The 22,409-nt window shown below is 34.0% G+C and overlaps 1 protein-coding gene across 2 annotated transcripts in view; it reads right to left on the bottom strand.

Annotated features, from left to right (window-relative positions):
* CACNA2D1 (calcium voltage-gated channel auxiliary subunit alpha2delta 1) overlaps positions 1-22,409 on the bottom strand; it is a 567,237-nt gene that overhangs the window by 4,394 nt on the left and 540,434 nt on the right. For both annotated transcript variants that reach the window (XM_006155764.3, XM_006155766.3), the window contains 13 exons: positions 22,078-22,165; positions 20,712-20,774; positions 19,646-19,749; positions 18,683-18,769; positions 16,999-17,066; positions 15,894-15,932; positions 14,102-14,173; positions 12,562-12,714; positions 12,425-12,477; positions 10,159-10,214; positions 9,579-9,708; positions 7,054-7,163; positions 6,608-6,690 (listed from right to left, as the gene is read on the bottom strand). In XM_006155764.3, the coding sequence (XP_006155826.1) occupies positions 6,608-6,690; positions 7,054-7,163; positions 9,579-9,708; positions 10,159-10,214; positions 12,425-12,477; positions 12,562-12,714; positions 14,102-14,173; positions 15,894-15,932; positions 16,999-17,066; positions 18,683-18,769; positions 19,646-19,749; positions 20,712-20,774; positions 22,078-22,165 (1,106 nt within the window). The remainder of the gene's footprint in view (positions 1-6,607; positions 6,691-7,053; positions 7,164-9,578; positions 9,709-10,158; positions 10,215-12,424; positions 12,478-12,561; positions 12,715-14,101; positions 14,174-15,893; positions 15,933-16,998; positions 17,067-18,682; positions 18,770-19,645; positions 19,750-20,711; positions 20,775-22,077; positions 22,166-22,409) is intronic.

Raw genomic sequence — 22,409 nt, 5'->3', positions numbered from 1 at the left:
TGCACTTGTTCTCTTCTCTGTTCAAATAATTTTTCTCCAGATTGGGCAACCATATAAAAATCAAGTTACCCAGGTATATTTGAAATTAAGATTTAAAAAACAAATATTTTAGTGTAAATATATCTCAAGTATCCTATACTCACATGGCCTAATAAAGAATAGCTGTGCAGTAAGTATTTGATAAATGAATAGCAGGTACTCAATAAAGCAGCATATTTATTGACTAGTGAAATACTAATTTTAAGGCCTAATTGTTACTTATCCAGGAATACTCCCCAGTTCTCGTTAAGCATTAACTTGGTGGAAGAGAAATTAGCATATGCTTCAGATCCATTTTTTGTGGACATATGGACATATTTTGTGTTGGAAATTTTTACTAATGTAAAACATATCTTTACATTCTAGAAATGTGTTATGGAAAGAAAAATATTCTCTCTGGACCATACTTCACTGTTTTTGTTTTTATATATTTTTTTCCCTTTCATTTCCTTTGTTGTGATTATGAGATATGTCTGTTTCAGTTGGGAGGTGGTAGTTTAGATAAGTTATTTGGAATTCCTGTAGCCTACATGTTGACTCACATTGAAAAGCCTGCCTTTTTAGTTTCCTGAGCATATTTTCTCATGCATTTTGCCTTGTGGAACCACATATACTAAGACTTGAAACTATTCTATAAAATAAATTATGAGAAACATTCTAAATCACAGAAGCACAGATGTGGGGAAAACCTCAGTATTTTCCCTATCTAATAGAGACTGAAATTCTACTCACATCATGACCATACAAATAATTTTAATTTTGAAAGATCAATTGTAGTAAAAAATAACAGATTGGTACCTTGTTTTAGATTAATGCATTAACATAGAAAAAGGACGCAATGCCAATATAATGTATATTTATTTGAAAAGACAATAGACTAATTTTACTAGACTTCCTCATAGGGGACCTCAAAATCTGAGACGACTAATTATACATAACTAGAACTAGAACTTATGAATTTTTAATTTATTTAAAAAGATTTAGAAAAAAATTTTCTTGAAAAAAGTGTTCTAGTCATTTGGCTAAGTTTCTGATCTTTCTTTTCTGAACACTAGTCATCATTTAATTTCCTTCAATGGGCAAATCACTGGTGAAGTTATCCACCTAATAATTAACCTTTGACTTTAGTTTAGTTTGTAGTAAAGTCACCCTCAGTAACTTCAAAGGAAATGTTTATTTATTGCCAGAGGGTACATGTACTCACTAGAGAAAGAGAGAGAGCAGTCCCACAATGGGATGTGATCATGCTGCAATCCCTTCTCCTCCATTTTTCCATCCTGTCAGGATTTTGGGCATGTGCATACACACATCTAGCATGTTTTTTGAACCGTGGTCAGCCAAGTGGGATTCGGCTTCTTTAACCATGAGGCAACAGGGCCAGGTCAAAACTTTATATTTCAATTCTGTAGTTAGGCGGATACTGAGGAGTATCTGTTTGTTTGTTTTAAAGATGCCGTGTCATGATCCTTCTGCCTTTGAGTAGCTGGCCTACAAATGTGTACCACTGAGCTTGGCTTCTTGGGATGGCTGGGATTTGAACCTAGGCCTCCTGTGTGGCCTCAGCTTGGTGATTAGGCATTGTCTGCCAGGTGTGCTACTGCATCGGGCCAAGATAACTCTTTTAATAGCTATAATGTTCCCAACAAATTATTGTTCTCTTACATGACATCTTAATATCCTTACCAAATTACCACAAGATAGGTAGTATGTCTGTTCAACTTTTTAAATGTAGAGAGATTAATAAGTATATACATACACATTTACTTATGTGCTCAATGTATGCTTTAAAAATTTGCATGAAATAATAAACTTTCTTAAAGGATAGATACTGGGTTGCTTCACTTTCTTCTTTGATTAATAAACAAGCTAGTTTTTTCATTTGTTCTTCTTTACTGCCCAAGTCTTTGTGAAGACGTTCTCAAAAGGTTTCATTTGAACACCATGTTTTATGGAAGTCCTTATGGTATGAAGCTTCCTAATTGTATATATCTATAATGTGTAAATAAATATGCTCTATATTTCATTTGAAATCCACAGAAGGCAAAGGCCCTAACTTTAGACTGAATAAAATCTTAAGTCCACTAGAGATATATTACATTTATTTTTTTTTAAAGTTTTTGCCCTAAGGTGCAGATGCTTCCCAGAGACAGTAAGAGGGAAAGTAAGAAATCACCCCCACCCGGGGGTAGGGGGATGGCCATGCTGTAATCCCTTCATCTCTATTCTCCTTGGGATCTTGGGCATGCACACACATGAAACTGGCATGATTTTCAAGTCACCGGGTTTGGGACTCGAAAAGCAGTAGATCATGTGGGAATCCAGCACCTTAATCACCATGCCACCTGCTGGCTCAAAATATATTACTTTTTAGAAGACTTCAAAGATGATACTATTTCACCTTTCCTCTGAGCATATAACTTCATCCATTATAAATTGCTGGTTAGAGCCAAACTAACACTGAAGCCTGGGCCTTGATCTTTAAGCTTTTGAATCAATGGTGAAAAATGTAATACATTTTTATACTATTTTACATATAGGATATAAAACAATATTTTGATACTCATATGTTCTAGTTTGCTTATTTCTATTATGACTACAAATGGGGATAACTGCAGAAATATAATTTCATTATACTTTTCTTATGTAAGTGATGGATTATTTATATTTTAAGAAACCAATGTATTGGGCCAGCTGGCAGTGTGGTGGTCATGGCAATGGGATCCCACACGGCAGACTGTGCAGTTCGATTCCTGGACTTGGGCTTGCAAAACATGCTGGACGTGTGTGCCCAACATCCCAAAAGGAGAAATGGAAAAGGGATTATGGCACAACTATCCCCCATGGAAGTGTTTTCTCACCTTCCCTCTCTCTCTCTTTCTCCAGTTAGCATACACATTCTCCAGTAACCTTTTTTAAAAAATCAGTGTTATATTTCAAATAGATATTTATGTATCAATTTTTAAAATGTGCACATGGAGAGGGACTATTTCATTTTAGTTTTTTAGTTGTTAAAATCAGCCAGGACTCCTTGGATCTTTTGCCATGGAAATCATTATTGTCTTATTCCAGAACAAATCTGGTTATTTTCTGAAACCCCCTCTGTCCCCCACCTTTTCTCCCCCTCTGAAGAATTCATTCCTTTCACAGTAATGGCTACATCTCCACCTAGTGGTTTTTTAATCTGTGAAAACCTGTAGACCAATGAAGAAAAGCCACAACAAAAATTGTTCTAGTAATGCAATCATGATGATTCCAGAGCCTCAGAAAAGACATTTCAAAACAGTAAATGAAGCACTGAACACAAATGCAGGCCCCACATGTCTATTTAGTAGTATAATTATCTAATTCAAATTTCTCAAAAGGTGAATAATGCATAGTAATTTTGACTTAGACAATGTAAATAATATTAAGTAGATTTACTAAAATATTTCAATGAAATTATCACTATTTGGGGAGTAAAAATAACATTAGTTATTTAAACTAGATTCATTTAAAGAAAAGAAAAATGAGAATTGATTGATTGAGAAGGACTTAGACAATGCTTCATAAAATGGAAATGTAGTTTAGTCCATTTAGTCATTGGGTATTAGTCTTTAGTACAAGTAAGATATCATGAAGGATGTCATTTTAATCTGTATTTATTTAGTCTAACCAAAACCTTATGAGAAAATAATGACTTTTAAATAAATACAGGAAACTGACATTTTCTGTTCAGGATTAGAACCTTATGCATCATTTGAAATGGGTTATATGCAAAACAACATTAGTACTCGGAATTTAATTAACCTGGTTTCAGAACATCTATCCTTGTGGGTTTAGGCATACGCGTTATTTTCTAAAATTTCAAGCCCAAAACAAAAACAAAGAAAAATGAGAGAAAGTGACTGACCATCCACACCACATGAAAACTTGCAGTAAAATGAAGAGAGGAGCTGACATCATGGTACAGGCACGACTCGCTGTGCATATAAGTTGATCCTATTAATAACGGGCAAAGTAGCAAGTACAGGAAAAGGAAAGAAAACACAGAAAAGAAGACACACAAGATGAGATTTCATGCAATTTGCTGGCAGTGAGCAGTTCATGTGAGCGTCCATCCAGAGCAGATTCACAGTGACCATTGCAAATAAGCGTTACCAGAATACTCCACCGCTAAAGAAACACACACCATTAGCACACCAAGCTACTGAGCGAGAGTTGTACTTTCACACACAACCCAAAACATAGTGATAGAAACTTGAATTGGTGGAAATTTTTATATTATTCAAATCGTTGTTATACTTTGACAAAAGATATAGTCTCTTAGGATGAGATTATTTGGGCTAATAACAGTGTTTTTACAACATCTTTCAAGTTCATCGGAAGGAATCTAATTTCAGTCTTGGTACTGCTACAAATTAGCAACGAATAATCAATGAAATTTCTCTAGTGAGGGACACTGCCCTTGGGCCCTTTATGCAACATTCTTTGGGTAATAATTTGACACGGGCAAACCTCGTTATAGAATAATTTAACATGAGTGAACCTCAAGGTGTGGTAGATAGAATTATAGGTATTCTCATATCTAGATGTTATGTAAGTCTTACTAGGTAACAATGAAAAATAACAGCTTTGTTTTTTTCCCCTTTTAGAGAATTTTACTGTAAGGTGCATGCACTTGCTGGAGAGACAGAGACAGAGAAACAGAAAGGGAGAAATTACCCCATGGGGGTATGGCCACACCACAATCTCTTCTTCCCCATTTTCCTCTCAGGATTTTGGGCATGCACGCACATGTGCCTGTCATGAGTTTGAAGCTGCTGGGTCTGGGGCTCAAACCTTGGCTGGCCATGTGGGAGTCCAGTGCTCTAACCACTATACCATCTGCTGACCCCATTAGCTTCAACTTTAAATCATGTTCCTTATTCTGAGGAATGATCAATTGTCCTCACAGAGTTAACTGGAATTTATTGGGTAACACATCACATATTTTAGCCCTGTGTCCTACTATTGATGTTACTTCTTTGCTCCAATTTTAATATGCATTATCCAATTATATAATATGTACTGCTAAAATGCTTTATCCTTTCTGGGGCATTTGTGTAAGTAAACCTATTCTAGATAAATAAATAAGTAAAAAAAAATCCTCAAAAATGCATATAATCAATAGACATTCTGACAATTCATGAGATGATAATACTCTATGTTTTAGGGTCATTGATATGTGCAAGCCACTTATTGGGAAGAAATACCTTGAAGAATCAGAGAACTAAGGGGCCAGCTGATGGCATGGTGGTTAAGGTGCTGGTCTCCATGGCCGACTGCAGTTTGAGTTCCCGACCTGGTGACTTATTATGGTGGGCATGTGTGCATGTGGTCCCAGAATCCCAAGGGGGGAAATGGAGGAAAAGATATTGAGGCCTGGCTATCCCCCCACTCCCCGGGGTGTGATTTGTTACTTTCTTCCCCTTTCACTGTCTCTCTTTCTCTCTTCAGCAAGCACACATGCCCATGGCAAAAACCTAAAATATGACTAAACATGGATGGGCCAGCCAGTGGTATGGTGGTTACATGTCTGACATTGTGGCTGAGTCCCCAACTTGGTGGCTGGAGAAACATGCTGGGTGAGTGTGCGTGTGTCCCCAAACTCCTGAGAGAAGAATCGAAGAGAAAGGATTGACATCTGGCTATCCTGCTGAGGGGTGCTTTCTCACTCCCCCGCCTCACTTTCTCTCTCTCTTAGTGTGAATTTATGCACTTTATAACCAAAAAAATAAAAAAAAGAGAAGAAAAGAAAAAGAACAAGAAAAGACTTTAAGTGGCCTTCATCTTTGCAAACAAATTTAAATTCCATAATAATTAAAAAAAATTAAAAGCATAAAGCTTTTTACATATACATACAGTAAATCAGAATTCTATTTATTAGAGAAAGACAACTGGACTATAGGAAAAGTAGTAGTCATGTTTAGATAACAAACACTAAATATGCTTTACAATATTTTATCAAATTAACATTGCATAATTGATCTAGTCTCATTTCAAACAATAGAATTTTAATCAATCAAGGGAAATAATGCGAATTAATAGAAGTAAAACCATAAACCATGTAAAATAAATAGAACTATAATAGGATAATAGTTATAAGATAGGTTATAAAATATACTAAATAAAGACTAAACAAATCAATAAAAATAACTTTATATCTTTATTGTTGGAAATATAAATGACGGCAGCCAACACATATATCATAAATGACATTTACTCTTAGTTCTTATATACTAGAAATTCTTTAAAATCATCAGATTTGTGACGTTGGATTATTAGTAAATTGATAGGAATTGTAGGAATTGTGTTTGAAAGTACAATTTCTGTGGAAAGGACAGATAGAAGAAGCAACTGTTAAGTTTATGCTAACCATGAAAACTATCAAAATAAAAATTCTACCTACCAGCAAGTAGATCATGTCAATGAGAAAAAACTATGAGTAAGACACTATGTTTGAGTAAAAATTTCAATTTGTCTCCTTAAAATCTTGTGGACAATGACTATTAACTTATAATATTTCCATCAGATCAAAGCATCATCTTACCAAAACATTATTATCAAAGCAGACATCAGGCCCTTTTCGGTATCTGGGTTGCTTAACCATATCACAGGGATCGGGACCATCAGCTAAAGAGACTTGTTAAGAAATAGTTACTTTATTTTTCACAAGACAAAATAAAATTACAACGCAACACATTCGCTTTCCAGAGTAAGCAAGAGATACCCACGTCATTACTTTCTTCCGACAATATAAACCCGAGTACTTAGGGATTTGGAGAACTGAACCGTGAATGCTCTTTCTCTTGGTGCATATGTAGCAGAATCAGTTTTGACATTCAAACCACATTCAGGGGACAGATTCTGCTTCTGTGGAGGTGATCATAGCACTCCAATATTTTTCTCTTTACAAGCATAAACAACGAGACAAGGTTAAAAATGCACTTTTAAAAATGGCTTTCCATTTCAAACATCTCTGATGTCAAAGGATACAAGTCTGCTCCGCTTGTATGAGCAGTCGCGTGTCACAGGGACATGTCCCTTTGCTCTCAACCATTATGAATACTAAGTTGGTGTTCATAAGCTTTTCTACATGAAAGATTCTGCAAAATGAATATTAAAAGGTCACAGAAAACCAAAGAATATCTTTTGAGAAAAAGTGGAAAACTTTCAAAGAATTTAAATGTTAAAATGCAAGACAAAAATATAACATACTGAAACACAAGCACCACCATCAGAAACAGAATAAGTATGACTCTAAAAGAGAAAGTTCCCATGTTGTTGTTTATTATTAATAGCATGAATATATTCCTTCTCTCAGGTGACTACTAAAAAGTTGTAATAGAATGGTTTAAGGGTGACTTTTTTTTTTTTCAAGTATTAACCCTCATTGCAAAATATGCACTATTTAGTTATTGGGGGAACTCATTTAAGAGGTTGCATTTCCTATATTTAAATAATTGGATATTTATCACTGACAATGGGCCAAGATTGTCTTATTTTACAGATAAGAAAACTAGGAGCACAAAAACAGCTTAGCATCTTGCCCAAGCTACTGACAGAGTAAAATTTAGGTCAATGTTGTTTAACAAATGTTCTGTAAAGGCTTGAAATGTGACAAGTATGACTAAGTCAAAATTTTTAATTAACATGACTTATCTAAATTGAAATTCAAACAGGTACCTATGGCTGGTAACTACTCCATTAGACAACACAGATGTAGACAGGATCTAGTGGTTTAAACTACACCCTTTGTTTGTCTACACCATCAAAGACTTCTGTCTCCTTTAGCAGCTGACATAAAAATGAAAGTATTTCACATAAAAATAGTTACTTTATGAAGAATTTTATTTCTTTTTCCTTACTGGATTTGGAACACAAGCATAGAGAACATCAAAGGGAACAACGATTCAACTTAATACCCCAGTTACACTAATATTTGCCTTACAGATTCACCAGATTTGTTAAGCACATGTTACTATTACTGAGCATCAATTTATGAAAGGCCAAAGGACGGTGAATGTCTTTCTGATTAATCTATTAATACTGAACATGCTACAGCCCCATCTCCTGGAGTTGTAGCCTGGTATGTAGGTCTCAACAGGATGGTGTGTTTTCTCTAAGCTCATGCTCGACTATTCTTCTTCCCTCCCCTCTTTATATACTCTCCTTTTCCTTGGACACTGAGGTTTGCTAGAGAAAGTCATAAAACATATTGACCAGGTCAATGAAAAATTTGATTATTTTGCCTAACCCCTTCATGAAAATGACATTTTTGAAGAGTTTTCTTTCTTTCTTTCTTTCTTTCTTTCTTTCTTTCTTTCTTTCTTTCTTTCTTTCTTTCTTTCTTTCTTTCTTTCTTTCTTTCTTTTTGCTATAGGGCTCCTGTGTTCGCCAGACAGAGACAGACAGACAGACAAAAACGAGAAATCATCCCCCAGGGGGGATGGCCATGCAATCCCTTCTCTATTCTCCTCTCTGGATCTTGGGCACGCATGCACATGCGCATGGCCTGAGTTTTAAGTCACCGGGTCTGGACGTAAACTGCGGTCGACTACATGGGAGTCCAGCGACATATCCATTACGCTTACTGCTGGTCCCCTGAAAATGACATTTTTAACTGTCAATTTTCCTGAATTTCCTAGCAACTAACTACTCCAGCACTTTCAAAATCTCAGATTACCTCTTCCTCATATTTCCTCTTCTTTATGTGAACATTTCTTCTAGAAGAGCCTGCCCTCCTTCTCTAAAAGCAAAGTATCCCAACTCTTGCTTCATAAGCTAACTTGCTGCTCTGATCTCAGCAATCCCGTGACATGGACGGTCACTTTCCTTTCAAACGTCACAAATTCTCATGTTGCTTTTCTCTTCTATCTCATTACAATATAATTAGATTCTCTATTTCTTAAAAGTTTAAAGAGTTTTTATGGCTATCAACTAATATTAACTATGACCTTAATAATTTTTCTCAGTTCCTTCAGTTTTAAATCAAAGATAACAGTTAATTCTTCATGCCTGAGATGACTACAAAGTAAGAAAAAAACAAAAACAAAAACAACAACCATAAGAACCCAGAATATCTTTTTCTGAGCCTGTTGAGTTTATTTTCATATATGAAAATAAATAAATCATACTTGGCTTATAATTACTTAGAATAAATATAATTCTGCAACTTTATATTAGAAAGTTTTTAATATGGGTTCTTTTAGGAAGAAGAGACATTTAACATAATTAAATGTCTGTGTTCTACCTAAGAGGAAAATGTAATATTTTATAATGATCATATAATTATTATTATAGATGAAAGAATTATAACTTATCAAAATCAGAATTAATTTTAAAAATCATAAAAATTTAAAGGCCTACAAAGAATCTGAAGACCTCTGACATTTTCAACTTGAAACAGTCATTCGTATCTCTGTCTACAGGAACAATCTATTATTTTCTATAATGCTTATAAAAGTGAACACAATTTCTAAATGAAATAGGACTACTCTAGAAATAAAGAAACAAATTACCTGGAACAGTTTCCACAGTCCAGTACACCACCGAAAGATTTACTATCGTTATCGAAGAAATACTGAGTTTGTTCAGTAATGCAGCTTTGCTTTGAAAGGGAGGCCGTAAAGTCATCATCCTCCATCTCAACTGTGGGGAGTCAAACATCAACATCATGAGGGGATGCTGTAGACAGTCCCCCATAGTCCTCACTTCTCATGGAACAAGATAAATTAGAGGGCCAAATGCTTTAATTGACTTGTCTATTGCTGTGTACTATCATGGCAGCCCCTACTGTGTGCTTGTTAAATAGCAATAAAATAAATCAATTCAAGCACATAACAGCTACTAAAAAATGACTAATGTGTTTTAGGAAAGTTTCTAATATATTAAAAAATGTTTGACAATAAATTTAGCCTACTAGTGTCAGATGGATGATCTTTCTGTCTCACTACACACACACATACACACACACACACACACACACACACACACAAACTCGCTCTCTCCTACTCTCTGTTTGTTGGACTGAACACACCTAAAAGAAAATTTTAATTGTTATGACAATTATGATACCTGGATACCTGAACATTTACATACCTGCCTCAAGGAGTCGAGGAAATGTCAAACTCAAAAGAAATTGCTGTAGAATGGACCTGAATTTTTAAAATGAATAATGGTTAAAAATTCTAAAAATTTTTCTTTATAAACTTTATAATAAAAGCCTAAGTGCTTTTTGCATGTACACACACACACACAAACACACATATGTATGTAAGTTAAAGAAATCTATATATATTTCTTTTTCATCTTTTTAACATCTGTAAACAATTTGAGTTTACAGAAAGCTTAGGAGTATTTTTTTTTTTTTTGAGAGGTTTTTGCTATAGGGCGCGTGCGCTCACCAGACAGAGACAGAGAGTTTTGCTATAGGGCGCGTGCGCTCACCAGACAGAGACAGAGAGACAGAAAGCGAGAAATCACCCTCCAGGGGGGACGGCCATGCTGCAATCCCTTCTCCTCCATTCTTGGGCACGCACGCACACATGCCCGGTGTGAGTGTTAAGCCACTGGGTCTGGGACGCGAACTGTGGTCGACTACATGGGAGTCCAGTGACACAGCCATTATGCTAACTGTTGGTCCCAACATATAAATGTGAGGGGCCTTCAAAAAGTTCATAGAAAATGTATATTATGAAATAACTATGTATGAACTTAAAAGTTTCTACTCCCAAATAATATTCTGCTTTATTTCCATTTTTTCCATAAACTTTTTGAAGTCCTCTTATACTTGTGTGAATAGGCCTAAGATGTAATATTATCATGCAGAAGAATTATCTTTAAGAGTTCAGTGCATACAGCAGATGGCATAATGGTTACATTAGATAGCTGGACTCCCATGTAGTCCACCACAGTTCGAGTTCCAGATTGGTGGCTTAAAACTATTATGGGAGTGTGTCCATGTGTGCCCAAAATTCCGAGAATGAAGGAGAAGGGACTGTGGCATGGCCATCCCTCCTGGGGGCTGATTTTTCATGTTCTGTCTCTCTGCCAGTCTCTCCAGCAAGCACATGCACCCTATAGTAAAAATTTCTCTTAAAAAAAAAAAAGAGTTCAGTACATACATTTTTACAGTATTTGTCATTTTAGTGTTTAAAACTCTGTGGTATATATAAAAAAAATCCATGACCTTGTCTGTGCAATAATTTTGATTTCTGAACTGTTTATTTTAAAATATAGGATATATTTGTGACTTCAATAAGCAAAATATACATATTATCTATTGAGCAAATGGCACATTTCACTTTTATAATAAATGACAATTGAACCAATTATGAGTACAGAATAATCTAGAACAAAATTTACCTTATAGAAAAGAGAAATTTTGGACAGAAAATACAACAAAGATAATCGTGTATTTTAGGATCACTATGAAATTTAGAAAGTCTGCTTTAATTAATACATAAATATCACTGCCAAACAGAAAATACTATTTTTAAGTTAAAAATAGAAGTTCTAATTTAAAATCTTCTTTGCAACTTTAAGAAAATTATATAATCACTTAATTTTAGGTAGGAAAACCTTAACATCAAATAGAAGTCATAGATAATCTATAAGGAACAGTTCTGGGACAATATAGTAAGGTGATGCTACAGAAAAGAAAGATAGGAAGAAAGGGTGAGGAGGAGGAAGGAGAAATATAACGGATCCCAGACACAAGAGGTTTAGTTACCTGACTGACCAGAACTTAGCAATGAGAAATGTGATCTTCCAGACTTGACAGAGGGCCTCAGTAAAGAGTTTAAATGTCTTATGTTCATAGCTGGTAGGGCATAGGTGGTGGGAAAGGGAGGTAGGGAGGGCAGAATCCATGAAAAGAAAGAATTGGATCTATTTCAGCAACATGATGCCTCTAAAACCATGTCAGGTAGAAAGTCATCATGTCATGAATTTGATCACTGTAGACATTAATTTGGTAACTAAGGAAAAGAAGTAGGAACTTTGTATAAACACCTAAAATTTAAGAAAACACATCTAAATTTTAAGAAATCATCAAAGAAAAAGGAAATGAGTATTATCTAAAGCAAAGGAAGAGAGTTTCCATAGAAAAAAGAACCTCTAAAGAGGCTGCAGTATGATGCGTGTTTACATAGAAAGACATAGAGAAATAGGTCATGACTTTTCTGATGAGTCAGTTGTTGTAAGTTTTAGGGTGATCATTGAACAAACAAACCTATGTATAGCATGTACTATAGGAAATGAAACAAAGTAAGTTCATGCCACAAAATCCATTATTTTCATCAAATGCTTTATTATTTCACAATACCTTTCTCCCATTACCAATAAAACTGAAACTTTGACTTACCAGGCAGCAGCGGTAGCCCACCAGCCAATCTGTACTATGTCTGCTATTGATGGCTACAAAATATAAGAAAGTCATTCCATTAGTCTATGCCTGAGTGTCCCCTTGAGAGGAAGTGGTTCAAACACGATATTACTGACCACGTATGCTGAGCGATGCCCTGCTCCTTGCTTTGGTGCGGCACCAGGCTCACACACAGACTGATAATCGTAAGATTTGTTAAAAGCATAAACTGATATATTAACCAGGTGTCTCATCAAACTTGGATCAATCTCTCCAAAAAATCTTCCAATCTAATGAAGAAAAAAATAATAAAGTTACAAATGTGAAAATGTGAACCAATGCAGTGAACATAAATAATAGGAAGAGACTATGGACTAAAAGAATTTAGGAACTTACAAAAAGTAAAGAGAAAACCTGCCTATGATATATGAAAGTACTACAATGATATAAGGTATGCTCATTACTCAATGGTTCTGGGCAATATTTGATTTATGGAAGTAACAGACACAGGAGACTAAGCTTTAAGGTCACAATTAAATGCCTCTTATGTGACTAGAACTCAGTTGAGGGTTGAGCATAAAGTGATGTAAGTCAAAATGTATAAATGTGCAGTTATGTTTGATGAATCTGCCTAATGACTTATCTAACATGTGATCTGATGTGCAACAGAGGACTACAGTTCACAATACGGCATTGTGGAGCAGAAAAGTGCTCAGAAAGTAGATTTTACATTCCTTTATTATACACAAAAAACAGTAACTATGTGAGATGATGGCTAATATATTAACTAGTCTGATATTAATAAGCACTTAACTATGTATATCAAAACATCTTGTGTACCTTAAATATAATCGAAATGAAAACGAAACAAACAAACAAACAACAAATGCCTCCTGGAGAAGAGGAAAGTAGCATAGAAGGGAAGGGGTTAAACTACAAAAAGAAAAGGAAACTCAGGGACTGGGACTGAACTGATGTGAATCCCATCTAAAGGGGCAATCACGAATCTGCTCCAGCCCATAAGTACTGTTACTCCAGAAAACAGTTCAATAGAGAGAGATCTTTTGTTTTTATAAAATAGAGGCCAGAAATGCAAATTTACAAATGAAATGGGCTATTAACTAACTCAAATTTGTTTAAAATCCTACATGAGCCCAATAGCTTTTGTGCTGTCAATTTGCAAATTTGGGTTTAGAAACATCGGTTTCAATCAGCCATATATTACTTAAATACTTATTAAATATTTATATGTGAAAATTGTAAATATCAAAAACTATAGCTAACTTAAAAGTAGCTTTAGTATGTATTTTTAAAAAAATATTTATTTTACTTTGCTTTATTTATTATTATTTTAAAATTTTGCTATAGGGCACATGAACTTGCGAGAGAAAGCGCGAGAGAGAGATAGAGAGAGAGAGATAAAGAGAGAGAAAGTGAAAAAGCACCAGTTCTGGGACTCAAACCATGGTTGGCCACGTGGGAGTTCAGAATCTTAACCAGCACACCGCCAGCATGTACTTCTTAATGGTTTAACATTAAATTAAGCATTTTTAAAGTTTATTTTATGGCAGAAATAAAACAACTCGTCAATTTCTACAACGTTTGAAGAAGGTTTATATTGCTGATCAGGAAAACATACTTTGGAAGCCCTACTGCTCTTCTACTTCAGGTACATACCTGGTTAGTATAATCATCATGATTTGCCATCAAAAGAAACCCACCATCATCTAGAATCACACAATCCATTACCTATTAAAATAAAAGTAACACATTATAAGATTAGAAAGTTTCATTATATTATTCCATTTATATATAGATGATTAGAACAACAGAATAGGAGAAAAAATCCAAATGATTTTATCTTCTCTTGAACACGTGTTCAAGAGATTCTGATTAAATAAATTAAAGGCATGCATAGATTCATATCAAACTGCCAGGGTTTGATAATCAGCCACCAACAATCCAGTTTAGGATGTCAACTCACTCTGAACAAAGTATAAGAACAAATCAGAAATAATCTTGTTACCCTTTTCAAGGTCATCTAAATGATCCCGGAAATAGGATAGAATGAAATATTTAATGATGTAAAATTATTTTATTTTAAATACGTGCCAAAGATTTCTGACAAGAAGACATTTTAAAAAAAATATCAGGTCAGTTTTCATACTTCACACACATAAAAAAAGGCAAAGAAACATGAGACTATAACTACTACTTTGTATTTTTATATTAGAAATACTTGGTTAATTAAAAAGAGAGAGAGAGAGATTTAAAAGCCAAAAACAAAACAAATAAATGCTTGTACTGAGATTCTTCATTTACCCTGAAAGACAAATTTCACTTAGTTTAAGTCAGGTTTAAATGCATGAAAATTGACTTAATAACTTTTAATGAATAAAATAGCAACTAAAAACTATTTCATAATTAGAGATAAACACATTTATATTGCTAATGTGGAAGCAGCCTGGTAAACCTTGATTTTAAAAATAACTACTACATAGTCTATGTAAAATGGATAAGTCATTAACATTGTTTTATCAGCATATAGGATACAGATGACATGATAATTCCCTTAGAATTATACAGCCACACAAAAGATGATGAGAAGAAAATATGCAATTCTTGAAGTAATTTGTGCAATTCTTGAAATAATTTATCTTTTTATTTTTTTTTTTTTAAGATTTTTCCATAGGGTGTGTGCTCTGGCCATGGAAAGACAGAGAGGGAGAGAATGTGAGAAAGCACCACCCTACCCAGTGGGGATGTCCATGCTACAGTCCCTTCTCCTCCATCCCCATCTCTGGATTTGAGGCATGCACACACATGCATCTGGTGTGTTTTCAAACCTCAGGGTCGGGGTCTCAAAACACAGTCGATCGTGTGGGATCCAGCCACCTTAACCACAACATCCCCTGCTATACCCCTAGTATCATTCTTAAAGTATCTTTAACTTTCGAACAAAGAAAGTTCATATTTCTTTTTTAAATTCTTAAAAGGTAATAGGAGTAATACAGGGTAAAGCAAAACCCAATTTAAGTAAGTAGAACTCATAATAAATTACCTAACTGCAGCATTAGTTCACATTTTCCCAGCACTATTAAATGCAGTAATAACCAATAAGGACGCTTTGGTTAGAAACTTCCCATTCAGAAATAGTGCCAAAGATAAGTGTGCAAAAGAATCTAACACTATTGGACTAGGGAGAACAGCATCCATCTTGCCATGACTTTTTTTAAAAAAGTCTTCCCATATATTAATATATGAATGTTTTATAAAATGAAAGCATTTTAAGTTAGGAATTATAAACATGTAAACTCAAATTCATATCAACTAATTAGTTCTTTATCCACAGAATTACTTTTTTAAGTTTTGATTTAACATTTCTGCATCTTTTTCTTATCATCCCAATCTTAGCTAGAGTCACACAAGAAAATATCATAGTTTAAGTAAGTTTAAAGAGTTTCCTTACATCACTGTTCCTTTTACAGTCACAAACTGGACCAGCACACTGAAAGAGAGAAATATAATGATCACCTCACTTTTAAAAAAAAATTAATTTTAATTTTATCATATTAATTATTAACATTTTATAACTGAACATTTAAAAATAATTTATCTAGTATAAAATAATATTACATACTACTCTAGCCCATAATAAAAAAGTTTATCTTTAAAATTACAAAATAATCAGCAGATTTTAGCATTTCAAAGTTATAACATTGAAATATTTCCCTTTTATTAGGTAACTAATTAAAATTTTAAAGATGTAAAATAGGCAGTCATAATTTTGATTCAATATGGTGGCACTGAAAATTAATTTTGCCACTGTATAAGGACTTTACTTTTTTTTATTTGAAATTTAGGCATACTAAGTGTAGCATAAGATTTAAAAAAAAATTAACTTACTGGATCCCTGATAGATGTTTTGGTGAAATTCTCTATCCAGGAATTCACATCAATTTTAATTCCAACAACTGAAAAAATTACTTTGAGTAAGTTAAAAGCATAACTAGCTATAATACACTCTTTACAATAGGACAGTTTAGGCAATTCCTATGATAACAAATAAACGTTGAATTAAATATAATGTTTATTATTGAGATATATTTCTTGGGGTCTTTATTAAGTAATGTTAATAGCTTTTAAACTATTTCATAAACTGTAAATTATATTTCACCAGACAATTTATTCATGAATCATACCTGGATAATTAACTAAGATGGTAAGCTAACAAAAACAACAATGTCAGGAAAAGCTTTATAAACATGAGGACATTCAGGTGGCGTATTTTAAGACACATCCCGAACCCCCTCTAGCCCATAATAAAAAAGTTTATCTTTAAAATTACAAAATAATCAGCAGATTTTAGCATTTCAAAGTTATAACATTGAAATATTTCCCTTTTATTAGGTAACTAATTAAAATTTTAAAGATGTAAAATAGGCAGTCATAATTTTGATTCAATATGGTGGCACTGAAAATTAATTTTGCCACTGTATAAGGACTTTACTTTTTTTTATTTGAAATTTAGGCATACTAAGTGTAGCATAAGATTTAAAAAAAAATTAACTTACTGGATCCCTGATAGATGTTTTGGTGAAATTCTCTATCCAGGAATTCACATCAATTTTAATTCCAACAACTGAAAAAATTACTTTGAGTAAGTTAAAAGCATAACTAGCTATAATACACTCTTTACAATAGGACAGTTTAGGCAATTCCTATGATAACAAATAAACGTTGAATTAAATATAATGTTTATTATTGAGATATATTTCTTGGGGTCTTTATTAAGTAATGTTAATAGCTTTTAAACTATTTCATAAACTGTAAATTATATTTCACCAGACAATTTATTCATGAATCATACCTGGATAATTAACTAAGATGGTAAGCTAACAAAAACAACAATGTCAGGAAAAGCTTTATAAACATGAGGACATTCAGGTGGCGTATTTTAAGACACATCCCGAACCCCACTAATGCATGCAGTAGGTGTTTAAGAAACACTTGTTGTAAGAGTGGATAGGTGAGTGGATGAATAGGTAGGTAGGTGAGTGAGTGAATGAATGAATAGCCAAGAGAATAACTAATTAGGTAAATGAGCAATTAAGTGAATGAAGAATAAGTGAATGGGTTAGTGGAATGATGGGGTAAATCTTGCCTGCAGGAAGGCAATCTCATTTTATTTATTTATTTTTTGGGTCTTGCTAAATTATGGCATATCTAGTCCTCTCACTTCACATAGCTGTGGTTCTGGGTGTACCACTGGGCCAGAAATCAATCTGGGCCACCCATCTGGCCTAGGAAATGTGTCAACAAGCTTATACTATTACACTGGACCTGCCCTCATGAGCTCTTTTTTAACCTCAACCAATACTGAATGATATCATTAAAAACAAAACAAAACAGAACAAAACCAAAAACATTAGTTTTACTTGATGTGATTCACCAACCATAATCCACTTCTAATTTTCACTGATACTTGAGTTTTACTTTTTTTTTTTTTTGCTTGCGAGATTTATTTTGCAAAAACGTCACTTTTCTATATATTTGATTTAATAGATCTGTACATCTTTTTGGCAGGCATATAAACATCTATAGTCTAGATATGCCATAATTTAGCTTTTCCTCCAGTGGTGGAAACTTAATTTTTCATATATAAATCGTTCCAAACATGTACATGTATTTTTTGTGTGTTTGAAAGTAGGAGACACTTTTAGAGTGGGATAGCTAGATCAAGGAAACATTTAAAATTTTGCACTTAACGTTGATATATCACACTATATTGATTGCATAAATTATTGCTAATAGCATAAAAACATACCCAGTTTTTAAAAGAATCTTTTTAAAAAGAATTATTTATTGAATTTTATTTATAGTTATTATTATTTTAAATTTTCTACAGGGCATGCACACTCACCAGAGAGAGTCAGAGAGAGAGAGAGAGAGAGAGAGAGAGAGAGAGAGAGAGAGAGAGAGAGTGAGAAAAGAAGCTGGGTCTGGGACTTGAACCATGATTGGTCATGTGGGAGTCCAGTGCCTTAACCATGCCACCTCTGGACCCCCAAATTTCTACCTTAGGTAGTGTAACTGGGGTTATATCCTCAATTTTATAGGTAACTAATTTTTTTTAAGTTCCCTATTTTTTACTTCCTTTGCTTGAAGCCTTCTAATATCTTCCAGGTAAACATTGCCAGGTTATAAGTGTCAGGTCACATTTAATTTTGGTCATGTTTAAATGTATTATATGCTTACCTGCAGGTTTAAGAAGTTTTCCTTGGATATATATTTCTACAGCTTTGCTTACCATAATGCCTGATTCATAGGCACCAGGTCCACTTTCTACCGAAAAAAAAAAAAAAAAGGGAAAGAAAATAGAAAACAGAATTATTTACATAAATCAAATATATATACAAAAGTCCATCCTGTAAAGAGATGTGTGATCTCTACTTCATTCCTTCTACCTTTATATATCAGACTAGTTGGAATGTCTGAGAATTGGTTTGTATGAATTTATGTGGGGACATGAATAATTCAACTTGGTTGCATCTACCTCCACAATATGACCAAGGCATTCCGGATCCTTCCTTTACAACATTTGCTAAAATATTGGAGAGACTTGCTGAAGTGAAATGGAAAAACTGATCTTAGGTGCATACAACTGTCTTTTGTGCTATATAAGATCATATCTCTTGACAAGACTGAAATTCTGCGACCTTCAGTTTCCACATTTGTGAAAATAGGGGTAAATAATTACCTATGCCTGAAAATGGTGACAGATTAAATTGAAAAGTTTTTGGAAAGAAACCAATAAAATATTTTAAAAGATGAACAATTTTTAATTTTTATAAATATTATATTATTTCATTAATACTGATAAAATATAATTAATCAATTTGTCCTAATTTAGTAAGCATTCGTCAATATATTTTCATTTGTGAGATGAGAGATTATCTACATCTGGTTTTATTTATTGTGCATGTATGCTAGACAGGCTGTCTCGACATTATTGGATGGTCATTTGATGGTTATACATTTTACCTCTTCAACTATATGGATGTTTCTTCTTTTTTTGAAGGCCTTCTCATTCTGTATGGTTAATAATGTCTATTCTGAGCAGTCTACATAAAACATACTAATTTCGAGGAAAGCAAGTAGTAGCAATACTTTCCTTAAAAAAAAGGAATCGAGAAAGCTGAATTTCAAAACAGTACTTACTGTTAAAGTAGGGAGCAGTGAAAACATAGTTATCATTATCTAGGCTCCGTTTATAGAAGCTGTCCTCATATGTCTCTGGGTTTTCTTGCCAATTTTCTCCAGCCCTAAGGAGGAAATGGCTCATCATTTGTATTGCTTAATCTCCACCAAGCTTTACAGATACGCCTACCTCTCAGGTATGTCCAAGTTAGTTAATCATAATGGTGGTGGAACTGATAGTCATTACTAAGCAATATATCAGAATAGCCTTTTATTAAGAATCAGAAAAGGCTGACTTAGTTTTACTCTGCTGTTGTCTGGTCAGATAATTGTGAACAAGTCAATTCATATTAGTAAGTCTTGGTGCCTGATTTGCTAACCTCACAGACTGTTCTGAAGAGGTGATTAAAGAATAGTGAAAACTAGGAAGTGCTACACAAACATTGCTAGCAGGCTACAATCTTCATACTCATTTCCTTGAGAAAAATCTCTTAAGTTATGTAATAAAGACATATGACCAACATCGATATCATTGAATAACCCTCTAATATCATTGTTCAGAAAAATGAAATATTTTTAATAATACGAATACTTCAATAATGACTCCCATGTAATCTACTAACAATGATCAGTTTCTCTGAAGAAGAGCTTCCTTACAGTAATGTATAGGTCCTTGACTCAGTCTTTTACAACATGTTTATTTTTACAGATGGTATTTGAACTTACTCTTTAGGATACACTCTGGTAATCCCACCATCAGTCACAACAAACCGTGCTTTCACTCCCTTGCTGAAAAAAAAAAAAAAAAAAAAAAAAGGGAATTTGTCATAAACTTATGTTGAGAAAAATCTCTTAAGTTATGTAATAAAGACATATGACCAACATCGATATCATTGAATAACCCTCTAATATCATTGTTCAGAAAAATGAAATATTTTTAATAATACGAATACTTCAATAATGACTCCCATGTAATCTACTAACAATGATCAGTTTCTCTGAAGAAGAGCTTCCTTACAGTAATGTATAGGTCCTTGACTCAGTCTTTTACAACATGTTTATTTTTACAGATGGTATTTGAACTTACTCTTTAGGATACACTCTGGTAATCCCACCATCAGTCACAACAAACCGTGCTTTCACTCCCTTGCTAAAAAAAAAAAAAAAAAAAGAGGGAACTTTGTATTAAACTTACTTTTAAGAGACAAGGTTAAGTGGTGATGATACAAAGAGGAATAAAAACAAGTTCATAAAATAAAGGAAGTCAAAGTAAATACATCAATAGAGGTACAATTATATTTTACTAATGAATGGACCTATAAAATTGGAACGTGAAGGAGGCTTAAGGAAGACCTCTCATAGGAGATAATATGGGAAGGCATTTTGAAGATGGAATGGGAGTTAACAGAAATGACACAGAAAGCAGTGGAACTACATGTAGAGCAAAATGTGAGTCAAAGGGAAAACTCAAGAGGAGTGCTGGTGTTTGGTTTAATAAAAGCATTAACACAAAAGGAGAGAAAGAGTAGAAAATAAAGTTTCAAGTACAAACTGTTGTTGTTTTGCTATAGGGCATATGCTTGCCAGAGAAAAACAGAGAGAGAGAGAAAGAGAGAGAGAGAGATGGAAAGTGAGAAATCACCCCCTCCCTCCCCAGGGGATGGCCACATGCATTCCATTCTCCATTCTGCTCTTGGGATTTTGGGCATGCACACACATGTACCAGGTGTCATTTTTCAAGCTGCCAGATCTGGGACTCAAAATGGTGGAGTTGGCTATGTGGGATCAAGCTACCTTAACCTCTGCCTCACCTGGTGGGCCCTCTAGTACAAACTTCTTAAGAAGGATCAGCACCAGAATGATTTTGAAGCCTACACTAGAGAGTTTCACCTTATCTTGACATTAGAATTACATTTTAGAAGTAAGATTCTGCAAGGAGGGGCCAAATGGAGAACAGACTGGGAGCTGGGGCTAGAGGAAGGTGCAGAAAAATCAGGATCTATAATTGCCTTAATTATGAAGAATAGAGAAAAATACTGTTGGGGGAAATCTTTAACATTTAGTGATTGAACGGAAACGGTGAAGAGATCATAAATGAGAATCATACTTGATTTTACAATTTCTCAACCAACTCTACGGTAGTGCTTTGACAAAGCAACTGAAATTCACTAGAAATCCTATTTTACACTAACACAGAAACACATAAGCATTCTTCTTTATTCACATTGAAGTGTATACATGTATAAAGCTGAGTAATGGCAGCTATTAGCACAGAAACACACCCAAAACTGAAAATGCAAGGCACCAAACATTGTAAAATGATTATCCTCAGAAATTACTATCAAAGATAAATGAAACTTTACATTTATGATACTCATTATCTAAGTTGCCCGGGGAGAAGCTAAACTGAACTTCAGAATATGTATTTTCTGTTAACAAGAACAAATACTTACATATTTCTCTGCTTACTCCAGTAATTTTGAACAAGTTCATTTGTAAAGCCAGCATCTAGCAAGACTCTATTTATCAAATCTGTATTACCTACCACAGAAAAAAGATATCCACAGTTAGATCCACACACTTTTCAAATTAGTATAATAATGAAGAAAATATATTTTCTATTTCCAAATGCAGTTTAGAATGGATGACGCTCCTATTAATTTAATACTGATTTTCCCTGCATTTCCTATATTTATCCTGCCTCCTATTTGTCAGGAGACAGGTGAGATTAGCAGTAGAAAATCCAATTCTAAGTGAGATAAAAATATGTAAAATATGCTATTGA

Source organism: Tupaia chinensis, unplaced genomic scaffold (assembly GCF_000334495.1).
Source record: "Tupaia chinensis unplaced genomic scaffold, TupChi_1.0 Scaffold000466_1, whole genome shotgun sequence".
Taxonomy (NCBI): Eukaryota; Metazoa; Chordata; class Mammalia; order Scandentia; family Tupaiidae; genus Tupaia; species Tupaia belangeri.
The sequence above is the reverse complement of the archived record's forward strand: the minus strand, read 5'-3'. Positions and strand labels throughout refer to the sequence as shown.